The sequence below is a fragment of the Sinohyriopsis cumingii genome, chromosome 16 (assembly GCF_028554795.1).
Source record: "Sinohyriopsis cumingii isolate HCF-2022 chromosome 16, ASM2855479v2, whole genome shotgun sequence".
Taxonomy (NCBI): domain Eukaryota; kingdom Metazoa; phylum Mollusca; class Bivalvia; order Unionida; family Unionidae; genus Sinohyriopsis; species Sinohyriopsis cumingii.
The window spans coordinates 6,815,727-6,834,326 of record NC_142976.1 but is presented as its reverse complement, the minus strand read 5'-3'; the positions used below and the strand labels follow the sequence as shown (position 1 = coordinate 6,834,326).

Sequence of the window (18,600 nt, the reverse complement as noted above, 5' to 3'; positions counted from 1 at the left end):
TATGGCTAACATGTAATATTAAAGTTATTAGAGATCTACAAGCTAACATATAATGATTCAAGTATTATCTCATGACATCAGTGTTGTATAAATGTGTATCCTGGCCTACACAGAAGGTCCTTTCTGACTATGCAGTAGGAAGTAGGAATACTGTGTTTATTTTCAGTAGTACACTTTACACATTAATGACTGTACCTGAAATTTTAGAAATGATATTAGTTATTTAGTTAGTATACATGAATGCAAACCATCGGCAAAGTATGTTATACTCTTGTGATGATGGTATGGACACAAAGATGGATAAGATAGAAGTATCATGGATTCATTCACATGAGAGAGAGAGGAAAGGAGATGAATAAATTGCATGTTTAATTTAACAGTAGTTTGAATAAGTTGTTTAGACATGTCTTCATTTGCTGATCTGGGCAGGTGCAGTCTTTAGAAGAAGAGTTGAGCAATGTTAGGGAGAAGATGGAGTCTTTCCAAAAAGGAACAAAATCCAAACAGTCAGAGCTCCAAAAGTGTATCGCAGGTAAAAATCACAATTAATGACATAATGCATTGAAGTCATTTATTTACACAAATAATATTGTGCAAAATAGCGTTAGAGTTTTCTTTTGGTTAGTGGAAATGCAGTGTGAACCTGTCATTAGGGGCAACGAATAGAGTTATGGGTAAAATGATTTTTAGAAGTAGATTGGTGAAATCCTTAATTGTGCATGTTTGTAAAATACTTAGCATAACATGCAGGGATTATTTTTGACCTTTGAGAACACTGGAATAAATTCATTTTTAATCTGTTGCTATGCCTATTAAGGGGTGGGCTGCATTATTATTCTTAACAAGTTATAATTACATGCCATTTCTTTAATTTAAAATTTATCGTTATCACACAGCCCATGAAAATTAGATGAATGAAAAGGAAACCACAGTATGTTATTTGTATACATGTCTTGAGGAAGAAGAAAAAAATCTTTTTAAAGATGAGCTGTTGGATTCTACTTGGGTTTTAAATGTGTATATTTGATAAGGGTTTTGCATTCATGTCAGTAAAATTCTTGGCAGCTTTTATAATGTATTTTATAATTTCTAATACAAGTCCTAATCATCTGTGCTTTGAGGGGTTAAGGCACATACAATTTATGTGAGTTTTTTATTGAACCCACATTAGTGAGTAAATAATATACTGCTGCCACTTTTCTGGTGGCGATAGCAAAAGCATCTGCAGTTTCTTAAGGTTTTGGTTCAAGTTTTTCATTTGCTTATATTTCCTAAACTCCTTGATAGTTTTCTCATCATACTTGGCATGAATCATTAAGAAACTGTAACAACTAATTCTGTGTCATGAAGAATTACCTATTTGATTTTTGGGTCAAGGTCACAGTTATAGAAACTTTGAGTTAAGAATTTGGTTAAAGTGTTATTATTTGCTTATATTTTCTTAACACCAGGGGTGATGAAATCCGTTGTCCATATTGTCCAAATCAGTAATTTGTTTGTACAGACGAGTAACTTTTGCAAGGTTACTTGTACATGGGCAATTGTGGCCTGTAATTTGAAAGGGATGTAATTTCCATTTTGTCTGAGCCATGTTTACACAAGCGCCATTCATACTTACCAGCAAGTACCATGTGAGTGTATTGTATATTTATATAATGTAATTGATCAATTGGACTGAAATGAGCTGCAGCTTCTATGGGTACAACTAAACACAACCTCTCTAGCCAAGGTTCTGACATATTAACCTATCTACACCTTAGTGGATTGATCAGATATTTCAGTGCTTTGTCCTAGTGATATCTATTGGATTTCAGTAGTTTCCCACCTTAGAATGTAATGCCAACTTGTCAGTAGTGTGTAATGGCTGTGCATTGTACATTGGACATCAAAAGGATACTTTATAAGTTTAATATTGAAAGTATGATTACATACCAGAGATAAGCCATTACTTGTGTATTTGAGGGAAATGATGTATTTGTGCAAACATGGTTCAGTAGTGGAAAACTGTGTTTTTTATGAGTCCATTCTGTTTGTGTACACCCTTTGTCTTGATCATGTAGGAACTGTGTTCATATTTGAACAACTTGATTTTCCAGTTAAATTGACAGACCTGAAACACTGAAATATCTGATTGATCTACCAAGCTGTAGATGGGTTAACTTATCGGAACCTTGGCTAGCAAAGATGAACCAGACAGTACTGGATTAGGCACTATCTTTGATGGTTACATCAGAACAAATTTCGTTGCCTGGAGGGTAGGGCTTCCCTGAGGAATCTGTTGTTTTGAACCAATCTCTGCACTCCTTGAAACTGTTATACCTGACTACAAAACATTTTCCAGTCATTGCATCTGGCTGGATCATTTTCTTATAAACTAGGGCCAAATGTTGAAAGTTGAACGAAAATTCAACAAAACTGGCTAAAACTAAACTTTACCATGACAGAGAATATGATAAAAATAGAAAATGGTAGTTAAAGAATCTTGACTACAGAAGATCAAACAATTCCATCTTGTAATATGTGTAAGAATTACCCCTCAACTGCAGACAAAACCTGTGGTTTGTTTGCAGGACAGGTTATGACAAGGAAAAACACACTGTTAACATGACAAAAAAGTTCAAAGCACAATACATGTTGGTTAAACAGAGGTCTTAGAAGCAGTCATCTCACAGAAAAAGCCAAGCATTTGAGTTCTGGGCCTGAAGCACAACTTTGTACAAGCCAGTCTGAACCTGAACCACTTGATGAAAACTTTCTGCTGGCTGTCTTGATAAACTTTGGGACAGTAGGGCCAGAGCAGAAGTGAAGCAGACCATAGCTTCTGATTGGTGTTCTCTTCAATAATCAGTGTGGACTGCTGTGTCTGTGACTGTTCAACTTTTTTCAGCATTAATTTTCTGCTTATTTTAATTGCCAACACACTGACTCAAGGAGAAAGAACAACAAATTACTTAAAGGTTTGCATAAACTTTATTGTTTTCTCATGTCTCTAGTCTAAGTATCACTTTCACAGGAAAAGTAAAACAAGTTGAAATATCTAGTATATTTACATCTCACAGATCCATACTGCATGTATTTAAATGGACCAGCTTAATGAAAGTATATATTTTAACAGTCCTGACTTCCACTATTCTTTTTCACTATGAAAATATGGATGAGTGGGTCTTTTATATGGACAAGTAAACTTTTCATTTATTTGTCCATATACAACTTAATTTTGACAAAATTTCTGCACCGTTGAAAACCTTAATGGATTTTGTTCATACTTGGAATGAATCATTATGAAGACAAGACAGCTCGTTTTAAGACATGCTCTCTCGACCATTTTACATTTGGGTCAGGGTAATTTGTTCTATGCCATGCATCAATTATGGGCTCGATATACAGGTCTCTGGTCTTTTTGTTTGTTTTATTTTTATCTACACATAGTAATTGGACGACTAAATATTGCTGATGCAGTGGAAGTAAAGTGCTTTGTTGAAGACACACCACAGCAACTAAGCCATGGTGTTCTGTGCACTTAAATGAAGTGGTGAGCAGAGAACAGATACTAGAGTAATTGAAATGGAGGAGTGAGCAATTGATAAAGAATGGAACCTATCTGTATACATATAATTTACTTTTGTGTTGTTCTTAAAATGAGAATAAATTGTGTTGTACCTTGGTTGAGCCTTCATGGTGACATTTTATGTACCTCTATTTCCCTTTAAAGATCAAGATATTAGGATTTGTTTTATTTAGAGTGAAATGCTAATAGTTTAGTAGGAAGAATATCCCATGGGCTTGCTGAAGGCATAACACTGGATATACATGTTTCACCATGTTATAAGCATACAAATAAGTTTGATATGAAGGAATGGCAGTAGTCTCTGTCATCAGCCTCTGTTACTGTAATCTCTTCTTTTCTTAAGGAATATAGCTTTGCTTTGCTCTGAATATGCAGGTGTCCTAAATTGAATTGAGAATTTGAATTGACTTTTTAGAGAAGGATGAGCTTTTGTTACGGAATGCAGAGTTGTCACAGCAGCTGAAAACTGCCCAGTTGACACTACAAGAAGAGAGACGAACTCAGAAAGATGATTTCAGAGAAAAAACGGACAGTCTTGATGCTCTGCAAAAACAGCACAGCCAATTGCAGCAGCAACTCGAACAATATGAACAACGGGTAAATTGAAAAACAATAACAATGGGTAAATTGAAAAATTGCACACAAATAGGGAAATTATGTGTTCAAAGGTAACTAAGATTTTTGCTAATTTCCACATACATCAAAATGCAGCTAGTAGAGCATGTTTACATCAACCACCTAAGGATGAGGGAAATTATAAATGTTAAAAGTATGGTTCATTTCCCCCATTATGGTCTGAAGTCAGATTCTTTAAGGATCTTTTTTGAGCCTGTCAGTTTTTGTAATTTGAAAAATGTCACATTCATTAGTGAATAAATTAAGGATGTTTGTAAAAGGAAATCTACTGTCTTTATAGATAGATAATTGTTGGGGAGAGTCTTTAAATGGGTGAAGTATTTGTATTGAAAATAAAACAGATATAAGGCAGAATTCAGTGCATAAACCTAAATATACATGATATTCAGAATGAGTTAGTGCCCTTGTTCCATTTTCAGTGATATTCAAGATGAGTTAATGCCCATATTCCCTTTTCATTGATGTGAAAACAGGTCATGCTAGGTTACATAGATTTTCTTACAGTTTGGCAGACTTACATTAAAATTTTTTAGAAATATATAACCTTGTTTTGTTGAGTTGAAAAAAATATTCACAATTAAATTTCTCATTTTCATACTTTTGGTCCTGATCTAAATTTGTGGTTTGTAGCAGAAACAAAACCCATGACAAATGTGTAAGCCTCAAAAAATAAATCCACAGTATGAATAATGATGTAGAAACTGAAATTACTACCTTGTTACAAAATGAATGTACCCCTCCATTGATAACTAATAAGTGGCAGGTTTGATTAAAATTGACTGCAACGTAGACAAAAGTGCTAAACAGCAAGGAAGACTCAAATTTGGGTTAATAGTTTGTGGAAAGGGGGCTTGGGGTGCTAGCATTTTTCATTGATACATGAGAATTATAAACTGTCAGTGGTTCCTAAAGTGGGCGGCGGTAATGCTGAATAATGCTTGTTACGGCATTAGCTAGGGGAATGGTGAGGATAACCAAGGAAGCAGTAGTCCGAAAAAAGTTTGGGAACCACTGATCTGTATTGTCTTACTTAGTATTCATCTATAATACAAGTCACATGGGTCATGTTGGCATTCAGCACCAACTGTTTCAGTAATATGTGTCATTTTTTTAAAATTTGATTCTACATACCTTTAAGTGGTAAGTATTCACTTCATTTGGATTCATATACATCCATATTCCTCTGGAATGTCATTATTTAGATACCCCATGTTAAAGATGAAAGGGAAAATAAGCTTCTAGAAAAGTGTTAATAATCAACACAGAAGAATGAAAAGGAGAATTCAGATTCTTGTGAATAAAAGCTGGAGAGGACACAATTATGTTTATTGGACATCACATGCCAATTTGAGTATGTCTCGTAGCAGCAGATATGATTGCCATTGTGATGTGAAATGGAAATAGAATTTCCAAGAATTCCATCAAGTTAAGAGATAGAAACAAGCCATTGAGTTGCATAGGGTTTGGAACTAAAGTTTGTGCAACTGTACTAGTGGTAAATAAAATTTACATTTACTTTACAACATTTTCAGTTGAACATAATGTTTATCATAGCTTCATCAAACTTTTGATTACGTTTTCCAGCTTTACAATGGCAGTTATTGATATTTTGTTGCACCTGACTGAAAACTGGTCAATCTTATGGAATAAAATCAACTACCTTACTGAGATGGACTTGTCAGGGTTGGAAGGTCTGTAATGATGTATGATTTTGACAAGAAATAATGCTGACCCTACACACAGATATTACTGTGATGTTGGCACCTTTCATTTATTGTAATTGGCTAGGACATTTAGTCTGTTAATAAGTTTGTCTTCATGCCAAAGGTCCATTAAGTTCTCAACATTTGCACAAGTAAATTCAGCTTAGCTACTGCCTAATTACTTAATGAATTGCTTACAGAAGCATTCAAAGGCTGCCGTGACAGTTGATTGACTCATTCCTTGTTTAATAAAAGAGAGCATTTTTTTTAATGATGATTACATTGAACCTAAATTTTAACAAAATGGATTTCTCTTGACAAGACTTTGAAGAAATTTCCTTTCACTAAGTACCATTGTCAATGGCAAAACAATTATATTAAGCTTTCATTTATCAATTTTGATCACAGTTTTTTAATGTTAATCAAATATTAGACTTTTTTATCTTTTTTATTATAAGAAAAAAAATTGGGATCTGCGCCTATCTCCCTTGATGTCATAAGTATGTTCACGAATTATCACGGCTGTCAAAAATGAGGGAACCTTGTATTACATTTTGAGTTGTGTAACTTGACATGTAAATGTTTCATGATCAGTGCTACATCCATCAGTGAAAACTAGGTTACTGTGACACTGAGACCAATATTGTTATGGTTTACAGTCCTGCCATACCAGCATTAGGGATTTCTTGACCTGAAATCCTTTAGTAATGTATAGAGAATGTCTTTATTTTAGTATAAGGAATTATTTCACTAGTGAAATGGAAACATTGCATTGTAATGAGTGACAATACAAAATGTTTCCACTTAATTAGTGCAATCTTTCCTTGCAGCTACTTTGAACAAAACATTTCGCAAGTGAATTGCAAACTATGTATTATGAATGACACAGTACTGTCATCATTGAATATATAAATGTACAATGCTGGCAGTTTAAAATTTGTTTATCATGATGTAGAGAGAGAGCAAGAAAGAAAAAAAAGAATGACATTGAGGCATGAATTTGGAAATGTATATAAGGACATCTGTATTTCTAAAATAGGAAAAGAAAGTAGTTGCACGTGATACTGCCACTCTGTTGATGTAAATTTTCTTATCCAGATACGTTTCAGCATATCATTATGAAATGTAAAATAATACAACTTTAGAAGCTTCAGATGGCCAAGTGGTCTAATGCACTATCCTTTACCAAAAATTGCCATCTCACCTCAGGGTTGGAGTATCAGGCTTGGCCAGTGTGGTTATATGTGAAAGCTTACCAGTAGCTTCCCATAGGTCGGTGGTTCTTACTTGGGTTTTGCTGGGTTCTTCCATCAGTAACACTGGCTGCCATGTTTGGCCCATCATGCGCTTAAAAATAGCATTAAACCCACAAACACAGCAGCAACAATAAAATAGCTCTCATATCAGTATTGGATAATGCTGAATTATTTTTTCATATATAGTTTTAAATACATCTGAACATAAGTATTGTTAATTTATTTGTATTGTTGTCACCAGGTAAGTTTTTCAATTTAGCTAGTGTTGTAGAATATAAAATTTAATCATATTGTGAAAAAATATCATGTTTTGAGATTGCCTGTCTGTCTTATCAAGAATTCTGGATATCAGCATTTCTGTATTCATGGTTGACCCAGAGAAATGTTTACTTTGAGATTGAGCTTTCATCATCTGCCAGTCAAAGATGACTTGGAAAAGTTATGTATTTTATAAATTGGTTGACACAGGAAAACAATTATTGGTCTTGACAGAACAGAAATCATCATAATAATTCCACACACCCCCCCCCCAGTGGTAAAGTAAGAGTTATCAAACAATGTCATAGAGTTTAAATGATTGTAAGAGAGGTTAAGCTCACAAACACAAACAGTGATGTACACACAAATTGAATTATCCATTTTACACTTGTGCTGGTGATGGGTGAAGTTGAATATACAGTATGCTGGTGTTATATTCCATCACTAGCTGTAATACACTGACAAAGTGTAAATTACACTTAACTCTTGGTCAGGTTATTGATCACTTTATTTTACTTCATAGCTGTGCAGCTTGTAAGTCAATCAAATTATAACACCCCACAGGACAGTGTAGCTTTTGTTTCCACTTGTAACAGCTGATATTACACAGCTTTATGGAATGGAGTGTGTGTACATCATTGGTTGCTGTATAATATGGGAGAAGAAGTGCTAGGTCAAGCTTCTTTTCTTTTTTTTTTCCATTAAAATTTGATTAAGAAATTTTTTTAAAGGATCATGTCTTGTTTTTCCACTTTATAATCTTTTATGGACTTCGTTCATTGAAATAATATTTCCCATATTGCTTAATGTCAAGAAAATCTGGGTCATGATTTTTTGTTTATACCTTTATTATGCTAAATTTTATCTGGTTATTGTATAATTATTGTGTTGTTTTATTGTTATAATTGGAACTTGACTCTTGCATTTTGAAAGAAGGTTTCTTCAAATGGACTATATTGATGAAATGTCTCTACTGCATGGCTGGATTATTATATAGATTTTTTACAATAGTTGCATACTGTATTTTTCATTTTCCTTTCAGATAGAGGAGATGAATGTGGCCCATCAACAGCAGGAGAGTTCTACTTCACAAGTTGAAGCTTTAGAAAAAACCATTAAAGAGCTGGAGGAGCAATTAGCAGAGAAAAACAGAGTAATTATCTTTTTTTACTGTCAGAAATGTGGGCTTGTTAGCTATCTTTGACAGTGTTGTCATCAGACCACTAGTTTGAGCTGGGTTGTGGCTGCCTGTCAGTGTATTTCAGGGATGGTATTTGCATTTGAGGGAACCCTTTCTTCAAACAAGGTATTTTTGTGCACTCCACTGGTGCATTTAAAATAATATTTACATTGCAAGTGAAAAATATATGCTAATGATGCCATTTTGCTGTCCAAAATGCACATTGGGACTGTTCCTATAAGATATGTATTACCCTACATAAGATTAAAGGTAGGACAGTCCCAAATGAGGGCAGCAGGGTTGCAGCTAGGTAGGGCTGGATGCAGTGTGCTTGTAAAATGAATTAAGAACAAACTGTTTTAAAAGGCACCAAGCCATCTTTGGTGTAGACAGGATTTTTTATTTGGAATATAATATCAAGACTGAATAGCTCATAAAACAAGAAATGCTGAATAAACAATTTAATGTTCAGGTCAGATTACACATGATTGATTATGGTTTTTGTTGTATGATCATACATGCCAACCATTGCGCTTTTAGCATAATTGTTATGCTTTTTTTCACCAAATTACATTTTCTGCAGGCATGTATATGGATTACAGTTTTTTGGTACAGTAAAAAAATAACATTAAAAAATAGCAATAAAAAGTTGTTTTTGTCATTTTTATTATCACCTCTTTAATTCCACTCATATAAATTTGAGAATAGTCTTATAAAGATAACTGCTGCATAAGAATTGCGTTAGAGTACTTTCCTTGTATGACCCATTTTTAGAAGACACAGTTTTCTTCGCATTTTAACTATGCCTCACAGATTCATTCATAATAAAGCTATGGATTTTTTAGTCTGAAGGTCAGAGATCATCCTGCTATTCTTGTTCCCAGAGCCTAGGGTTTCCAAAATGTTGGCTCTGGGGCCACCATATGTTGAATTTATGTAGCCCAGTGGACTATTGTAATATGATATCATGAATGTTTCAGTATTTTTTTCAAAACAAGTAAAATATGTCACAAAGAAAAAGAATTTATAATTGAATGAGAAGAAGAAAAGGGAACTCTGGGCTGCTGAATTCAAGTGCTGGACAATCAACTGACCAACTGGACCATCATCTGATTTAGAAATTTGTTTGACTCTGAAATGGAAATGCCTCAGCTGTATCATGTTGAGACGGTACATTATCAGTGTCTGTTAGCTACATCTTTATATCATGCACATCAATACATGGTGAATTTTGTTTCCACTTAGTAACTTTTCAAACACTTAATCAGTTCGAACCAAATTTAATTTTAAGTTTCATATTAGGAAGTTCTAATCAAATTCTTGTTTTTTGTGGAGGGGGAAATGGCAAAATTTGAGTTATGACCACTGCTTGGCTCTTTTTGAAATTTAAACTTGGCATTTTGAAGTAAGATTTCTTCATTGTACTGTACTATGGGACATCTATGCCAAATAGACATGTTTTTATTTTTACCTGACCTGGCCAAGAGCAACAGAGTTTTTTATATGGCCTTATGTCCATTATCTTTCATGTGTGGTAAATTAGTGTTTTCATTAGGATTTACATTTTTGACATCATCTTCAAAACTGCAGAGTAAGGACAAGTAAATTTTTTATAGAAAAAAAACAAAACAAAAACCTAATAGTCACATTATTGTCTTATGTCCAGTATGATATGTGGCAGTTAAAAATTATATTGAAGCCTCTTTAAGACATATTCTTGCAAAATTGTTTTTGGTGGCTCCTGAAGCATCCATGTGGCTTCCATAGCAAACAAAAGTGAAACTTATTAAAACTAGTCAGCCAGTTTTAACTAATGTTTTTTTGGAAATGTTCAACAAAAGTTGTATTTTTATTGAATCCCCTTGCAATTACCTGTTTCGTTGCTTTAATAGTAGTCCGATAGAAAATGTATTTTTTAATCTCATAGGTCAATTTAACCATACTTGTTTTGGAATGTTACTTAGATTGATTTTTACTGAATGTGTTCAGTTTCCATAGTAACCACATGAAATGCTTTAGCTTGAATTATCTGCCAGTTGGTGTTATATTAAGGTATATCTAGTATGAGTCAGATGAGTGATATCAGAACTTGGGCCTCTTGTTCCATAATTCCAATATCTCTTTAAATCCTGAGACAAAGCACTTAGTTGCCATGGAATGTTACTATCTTTAATGATCTTAGGGCCAAGCATTACTTGCAATTTTGCTCATAAAGATGTTGGGTGGTAATGGGAAGAGAGGTTATGGGAACATCTCATTATTGACTAGTTTCAAGTTAAATCTTCAGTTTTGTCTAAATGATCAATGTTCAGTTAAATTTTATGCATGATATATTTTCCTAAACCAGGGGAATTCTTTAAATGGCCATGGGTTAATGTTTAGGTTAATGGTTTAGTGTTTAACAAAACAGCAATGCAGGTAGGCTAGTTGGTACTGTGGCAGTGCAGATTGAATAACCCAGCCATAATCAATTAACATCTTCAGTCCTTTCAGAATTACTTCTGCTTATGAAAAGTGTAATACGTCTCAACAAACTACCTAGCTGACCCTGCCAGCATAATTAAAGCTTGAAATTAGCAGCTACATTGTCTTGCCTTGCTTAAGCTAGTTTTCAGTCATGTTCTCACTAGTTTTATTGCTGTAAATATACTATGCTAGATCCAAAATGTGAAACAGATGGACAAAATTTAATCTTTCAATAATTATTTTGCATATGTGGGATGTTTCATTGAGTGGTGTGAATGATGGGAGACTCCAATAATCTTGGGAGAAAACCGTCCCTTGTAAATGGTTCATATGTATTTTTATGAATCCTGCTGTCCTTTATGTATTATTCTATTCAATAAATATTCTGACTCAGTGGATCTATCCAGATGTAGTGCTAATTAAGTTGATCATTATAGCCAATATCTCAGCATATAAATTTACAAGAAAAAGGACTTCTGCTGTGGAAAGTGTTGCAAATTTGTTACTGTAACCTATTTTTGAGAATGCCATTTTGTATTATATAACAACTAGGTTGAAGCCAAATAAGAAAAGTTTTAACATTATTATAAAGTTTGAATAGTATTTCATTGGCATTTAAACATCTGGATTGAAAATTCAAAAACACATCATTTAGTTAATTTTAAAATTTTATAATTTTGAACATTTTACACTCATTTCTTCATATATCACTTGATACAATCATTTTAGTAATTTCTCTGCCAAATTAAGTACAGTAATTGATGTTAATTTTTTTGTTGTTTTAAAATAAAGTTCTGATTGGGAATGGGGTCATATTTCAGGTCCAGAAAAGCCCAGAAGAATCCCTGGAACATTTCTTTAGGGTCTTTAACTTCAGCAGGGAGAGATAGGGGGTAGTGAAGAAAAAACAGAACTATTATTTAAATTGAAAGACTGTAATGAGTTTTGCAATGAAAACATTATATAAATGAGAGAAATAAAGAATGTTATGTAAATCTATTTACTTTTATATTTTAGCAGTGTTTTCACTTTTAAATGATAATGTGCAGTTTTGAAACGATTTTGTGATGCTACTATGTGCTTACCCTGATGCTATCGTAAATTCCTGGGAGATTCCTGATTGGTCATTTCATTGAAAACGACCAATGCTAAAGCAGTCCTGTTGCCACCCATTTGTTTTATCAAGAAGAATTTGCATTATTCAGTGTTGTGTCTTAAAGAAGGTTATTGTTGTTCAACTGTGCTGTTAAAATGAATAATTACTTCATAATAAGATCATTATACTTTTTTTTCTTTTTTTCAAATCGTCAGTATTTGGATTATTACATAGAAAATGTATTTCCTTATAAAATGGTGATATAAATATTAGCGATGGAGTTGACACTTAAAATATATTACCTTTGTAACCTTCAGTGTATTGTTTTCACACAGGCTCTGAAGAAACAAGACCAAAGGTTAAGTGATCTTAAGAAGACTTTACAAAGGGAACTAAAAGTTCAAGCATTACCAAATGATGATGCCTTGGATCTAAGGGGAGTAAATCTGACACCTCCCAGTAAGAGGAAAAATTCTCCATCAAGACTCTTTTCTTTGCCTGAAGTGAGCCCTGACCCCAAGGTCAGTGGTTATAGTTCAAATACTGACTCAGGTGCTATGTATCAAAATGGCAGCCAGACCAGTAGTTCTGTGTCTACATTAAGCAATCGAAAATTGACTCAGAATTCCACAATATCAAGGGAACAACGTTTTGAAACGGCGCATTTAGAGAAAGACATAAACTTTCAGTATCTGAAACATGTTGTGCTTAAATTCATGTTGAGCAGGGAAACAGAGGTGAGTAGAATGGGGATCTGTCTGGCATTCTGCTATCTATCTTTCTGTTGTTGAATGTGTCAAGCAGGCATTCTGCTATATATCTTTCTGTTGCTGGATGTGTCAAGCAGGCATTCTGCTATCTTTTTGTTGTAGGATGTGTCAAGCAGACATTATGCTGTCTATCTTTCTGTTGGATGTGTCAAGCAGGCATTCTGCTATCTTTCTGTTGTTGGATGTGTCAAGCAGGCATTATGCTATCTATCTTTCTGTTGTTGGATGTGTCAAGCAGGCATTCTGCTATTTATCTTTATGTCGTTGGATGTGTCAAGCAGGCATTCTGCTATCTGTCTTTCTGTTGTTGGATGTATCAAGCAGGCATTCTGCTATCTATCTTTCTGTTGTTGGATGTGTCAAGCAGGCATTCTGCTATCTATCTTTCTGTTGTTGGATATGTCAAGCAGGCATTCTACTATCTATCTTTCTGTTGTTGGATATGTCAAGCAGGCATTCTGCTATCTATCTTTCAGTTGTTGGATGTGTCAAGCAGGCATTCTGCTATCTATCTTTCTTTTGTTGGATGTGTCAAGCATATAATGTCAGATTTTTTTAAAAACACTCCATGTTTTATCATTATTGGTCATGTCTGTCTTTGTCTCATTGCCAAAGGTGACCAAAATAACATTTTGCAGAGAGGGACACAGAGTGGATGTTGTGCTTCATGTTGACATTATGACTTCAAATATTATCTTATTTTTTTGCAAGCAGCAAAATATGTGACTTTGTTGTTACTTTCTTTGATAGGTAGTACATGGATGTAGATTGTGACTGCAGTAACCAAAAACAGACATTTCAAGGACTTAATTTTTTAATCCTAGAAATCAAACATTAAAACCGCTTTATCTAATAAAAAAACATTTCTAACCAGTGATTGAAGTTTGAAGTAGTAAACAACTTAAGGCATTGAAAGAAGTAATCTGAGTCAGTATGCCAGTTTATTTTTACTTTGAGGAATTTCAGACCCCCACCACCACCACCACCAATAAACCGAACCTATGGTATACTGCCTACTCTTCTGTTACTGAGAATAGTATTGTGTTTCTAATAAAAGTCACTTTTCAAAATTTAGCTCTGTTGGCCTTGTAAAGGTTAATCAAGTTTTATAAAGGAATGCAAATTCTAAGCCTGAGAGGAAATGATCCAAGTACATTATTTCAGTAGAAAATTCTTATAACGGATAATTGCCTTAATATTTACTCTCAAAATATTTTCAGTTCTTTGTTCAAGAATTAAAAGAAGATTGTTTTGTTTGTTTTTGTTGGTTTTAAGACACTTGTAACTTGCCATGGAAATAGAAGCTATGTGCCTTTCCCAATGTCACACCAAGGTTCCTGATCTGGACTAGTCGGGGTGGTTATTGATCCCACAACCCTTAAATTAGGAGTTCAACTTTATTCCCACTGAGTTTCTGTACATCTCACAGAGAGAATAAAAGACTTGAAAAAGAGGCTTTAAACATCAGTTTCAGGTCACATGTATTTAGAAGGATATTGGTATGCGCTTATGATCATAAACAGGAATATAATTAGGGTCTCACAATTTATGTTTATTCCTTTGATTGTGTTTAATGTACAGTAGTATCTGAACACTCTCAGCCTTAGTTATTCTCAATTATGCTTTTGATATGGCATATTCATTGTTCATGCAATTATGAACAAGAGTTCTTGGAGGGACTGACACTCTTCTGGCTGAAACGTTTTGCTAGGAATTCAAGATAAGATCGTTTCTTCCTTCTAATTGCAGAGTTTTGAAAACATCTTTGATATTCTTCAGCGATATTAAGATTTTCAAGTTAGCTGTTGTGGTGTACTGATTGGATGGCAGTTTGGCACTATTTTTATCTTGGATCAACAATACAGCATAAGAAGTCTTCAGGTGGAAATCCAATGTTGATATGACTTTCCATTTCGGAGGAGCAACAATAAAAAAACTTTCAAAATGGATGCCATGGTAGTCATATTCAGTATCAGAGAGGAACCATTTTAAGTATCAACAAGACATTGTAAGAAATCTTTTCATGAAAGCACAATGATATGACCAGCCTTCTATATTTTCAAAATGGCCACTGTGGGCCCTTGCTGAATGAGCCTTACAAATTTCATTATATTGTAAATTCGTATTGTTCATTCAGTGAATACAAACTTTAAAATTAGATTTAATTTTAAAATAAAAACAAAATAAAATAATTTTAAAAACTTCTCAGAGCAAGCTTTCAAAATTAAAAATAATCATTATCCTTACTTGTATATTAAAATATTTGTTGAGCACTTCTAAGGCAACCTTTTTTAATTATTTGATGAATATATATATATATATATATATATATATATATGTATATTTCTCACCCACGTGTCAGAAATCACCCCGTTTTGCTAACCTTAATTTTCCTATCTCTGGATATTTCAGACCTGTCCTTTAGTCATGATGTCCATGTGCTACTTTTAAAAATTCACTCTTAAAGCAGCTTAAGGTCTTACTGACTTTGATAACACGATACAAAACATTTTGACACACACACACACAATGAGCTATTTGATAGAACTCCAGACTCACAGGCAATACACATCACTGGCCACACAAAACCAAACTCTCTCAAGTTTTACTGCAAAACTGGCAAAATCCAAAAATGTTATGCCAACCTGGTTTCTTCTAACTTTGTCAAATACCCACAATCTGCCCCAGTTGAATCAAATACATTATTTGATTGCAAATGAAAACTCCTGCACTTATCAACCAGTGGTTAATTCATCAGTCCACATGCCATTCCACAAAAAGATTTCCAGGTAGCATTTCATTGCACTAGTGATAGCAACACTTGACATTTTTCCAGGACAAAACACAATTTTCCAGAAAGTCCTAAATTAGAATTTCCTGATGTGGGAACTGTACCTAGCATTCATGTTGTGCTACATAGTATTGTACCATTGCCTACCATTGAACATTTTCCAGATTAGAACTAATGACTGTTAAAACTTAACTGCATAAAAGATATTAATTATTTATTGTCAATTTCATATGACATCCATCGATTAAATATGATAATACAGTAATAATATCAAATGATTTAATGTTTCTATTTGCTCATGCATAGAACTTGTGAAATTAGAGTCAGCAGGTCACCCGATTGCCCTCATTAACATACTTGTCTTAATGCACAGGGGGCCCCGAGTATCTGAGTGGTCTAAAGCATTCTCCATTACGGATCACTGCCATCTCACCTCTGTCTGCGTGGGTTGGAGTCTTGGATTCAGTCAATGTTGGTATGTGAGAAAGCTTGCCAGTAGCTTCTTGTGGGTTGGTGGTTCTTTCCGGGGTTTTCCTGGGTTCTTCCTCCACAATTAATACTGGCCACCATGTATAGCCTTTTGTGTGCTGAAAAATGGCGTTAAACCCTACAACAACAACAACTTAATGCACAGTATTTGCAAAAACAGAAATATGTGGCTCAAGATGTTCGTTGTGCAATACTTCCAACATTATAACAATTATAACTTTTTTCTTGATTTTTTTTCCTCTTTTCTAAGAGTGGCATATATAGCTAGATTCTTCTTAGATAAATATTCAGTTTTTCGTAAGAGGGGCTTCACATGTTTTGTTCAAAATTTACAATGTATTATATAATGATACACCATGGCATTTACTAAACAGAGAGAAACAAGACAAAGAATAAGCACAAAAGACATTATTGAATTTGCAAAACATTGCATGATTATGTCTAATTGAAGTATTGTTTGACAATTTTAGATCTCAGGCCTTATTGATTTGAACTCTGATGATAAAATGGCAGTCTAGTTGGTACTGATCTAAAGATGGAAGATCAACTATTTTCTTAGTGTAAAGTGGCATAACCATTGATTATGTCCAAGATAATTCATTTTATTTCTGTCATGACAGTAAGACAGTAATTAGTAATTACCATCACTATAATAATAATAATGATAAGAACTATTGTGTAGTAGTAATTATAGGTAAGTCGGTGGTTATTTCTGGGAATTTCCTGGGTTCTTCCTCCACCATTAATACTGGCCGCCATGTATAGCCTATCGTGTGCTGAAAAATGGCATTAAACCCTACAACAACAATAACAACAACATAATTGAAAAGTTTGGACTGTAAACACTTAATTATTTTATTTCCATGTTTAAGCTGCTTGGTTTCAGTGTTCTTGGGCAGTGTATTTATTAAGATTCGTTTTCTTTCATGTTTTCAGAACTCCTTTTGTGATTTTCAGCAACTGTAGTTAGTATTATTATCATAGTTAAGGTTATTACTGACATTACATAAACAGTGAAATATCTTGGGTACATATGTAATCTAGTCATCCCATGGTCTGGCTAGTCATAAATAAAAATGGTGCTGCTCGGACATCTAGTATGGCTGCCATAGAGGTCATTCTGAAAATCTTGCAATCACTACTCCTCCTGAATGGATGTCTGTATCAGCAACTTCTTGTGACATCTAGTTTGACCTGAATGAGCATATGGCCACCATCATGACTACTATATTAAGATCCCATTGTCACTATTCCTTCTGAACAGAAATTCACATTGACATGGGGTTTTCAGTGGAAAATTTCTTCCGATACCAAGTTGATCCTAACATAAAATGATCCTGACCTGTCATGCAGTATGGTCACAATCTTGTTATCACTACTTTTCTTGAATGGTCATATTCACATGGGGTTTTCACATGCAGTATGGTCACAATCTTGTTATCACTGCTTTTCCTGAATGGTCATATTCACATGGGGTTTTCACATGCAGTATGGTCACAATCTTGTTATCAGTACTTATCCTGAATGGTCATATTCACATGGGGTTTTCACATGCAGTATGGTCACAATCTTGTTATCACTGCTTTTCCTGAATGGTCATATTCACATGGGGTTTTCACATACAGTATGGTCACAATCTTGTTATCACTACGTATCCTGAATGGTCATATTCACATGGGGTTTTCACATGCAGCATGGTCACAAACTTGTTATCACTACTTTTCTTGAATGGTCATATTCACATGGGGTTTTCACATGCAGCATGGTCACAAACTTGTTATCACTACTTTTCTTGAATGGTCATATTCACATGGGGTTTTCATATACAGTATGGTCACAATCTTGTTATCACTACTTATCCTGAATGGTGATATTCACATGGGGTTTTCACATGCAGTATGGTCACAATCTTGTTATCACTACTTTTCCTGAATGGTCATATTCACATGGGGTTTTCACATGCAGTATGGTCACAATCTTGTTATCACTACTTATCCTGAATGGTCATATTCACATGGGGTTTTCACCAAAAGACTTCTAATGATGTATAATTGGTTGAAATGAACAAGGTGCGAATCTTATTTCCAATATTGCTGTCATACTGGCTAACTTGAAGAAAAAAATTATTTTTCAAAAATATCAAAGCGGTTTCAGCATTCAGGAGTTAAAAAGAAGAAATGTCTTATATTGAATTCCTGTAAATTGTTTTGTTCAGTAGAGCATCAGTTTGATCAAGGGTCTCAGTTGTTAAATACAATAGAAGGCAATCTCTCTATTTTAAAACAGAGTGGGAAAATCTGCAGTCAAGAAGAAAAAGACAAAAATTACTAACACTCTGAACATTAAAATGATGTAAAACTATGGACTAAAACTTTGAATTACTCAAT

At 34.1% G+C, this 18,600-nt stretch overlaps 1 protein-coding gene across 1 annotated transcript in view; it reads left to right on the top strand.

Annotated features, from left to right (window-relative positions):
- Positions 1 to 18,600, top strand: part of LOC149779885 (uncharacterized) — a 71,483-nt gene that overhangs the window by 41,501 nt on the left and 11,382 nt on the right. The window contains exons 17-20 of the mRNA XM_089936568.1: positions 430 to 532; positions 3,984 to 4,165; positions 8,464 to 8,574; positions 12,499 to 12,900. Coding sequence (XP_089792694.1) covers positions 430 to 532; positions 3,984 to 4,165; positions 8,464 to 8,574; positions 12,499 to 12,900 — 798 coding nt within the window. The remainder of the gene's footprint in view (positions 1 to 429; positions 533 to 3,983; positions 4,166 to 8,463; positions 8,575 to 12,498; positions 12,901 to 18,600) is intronic.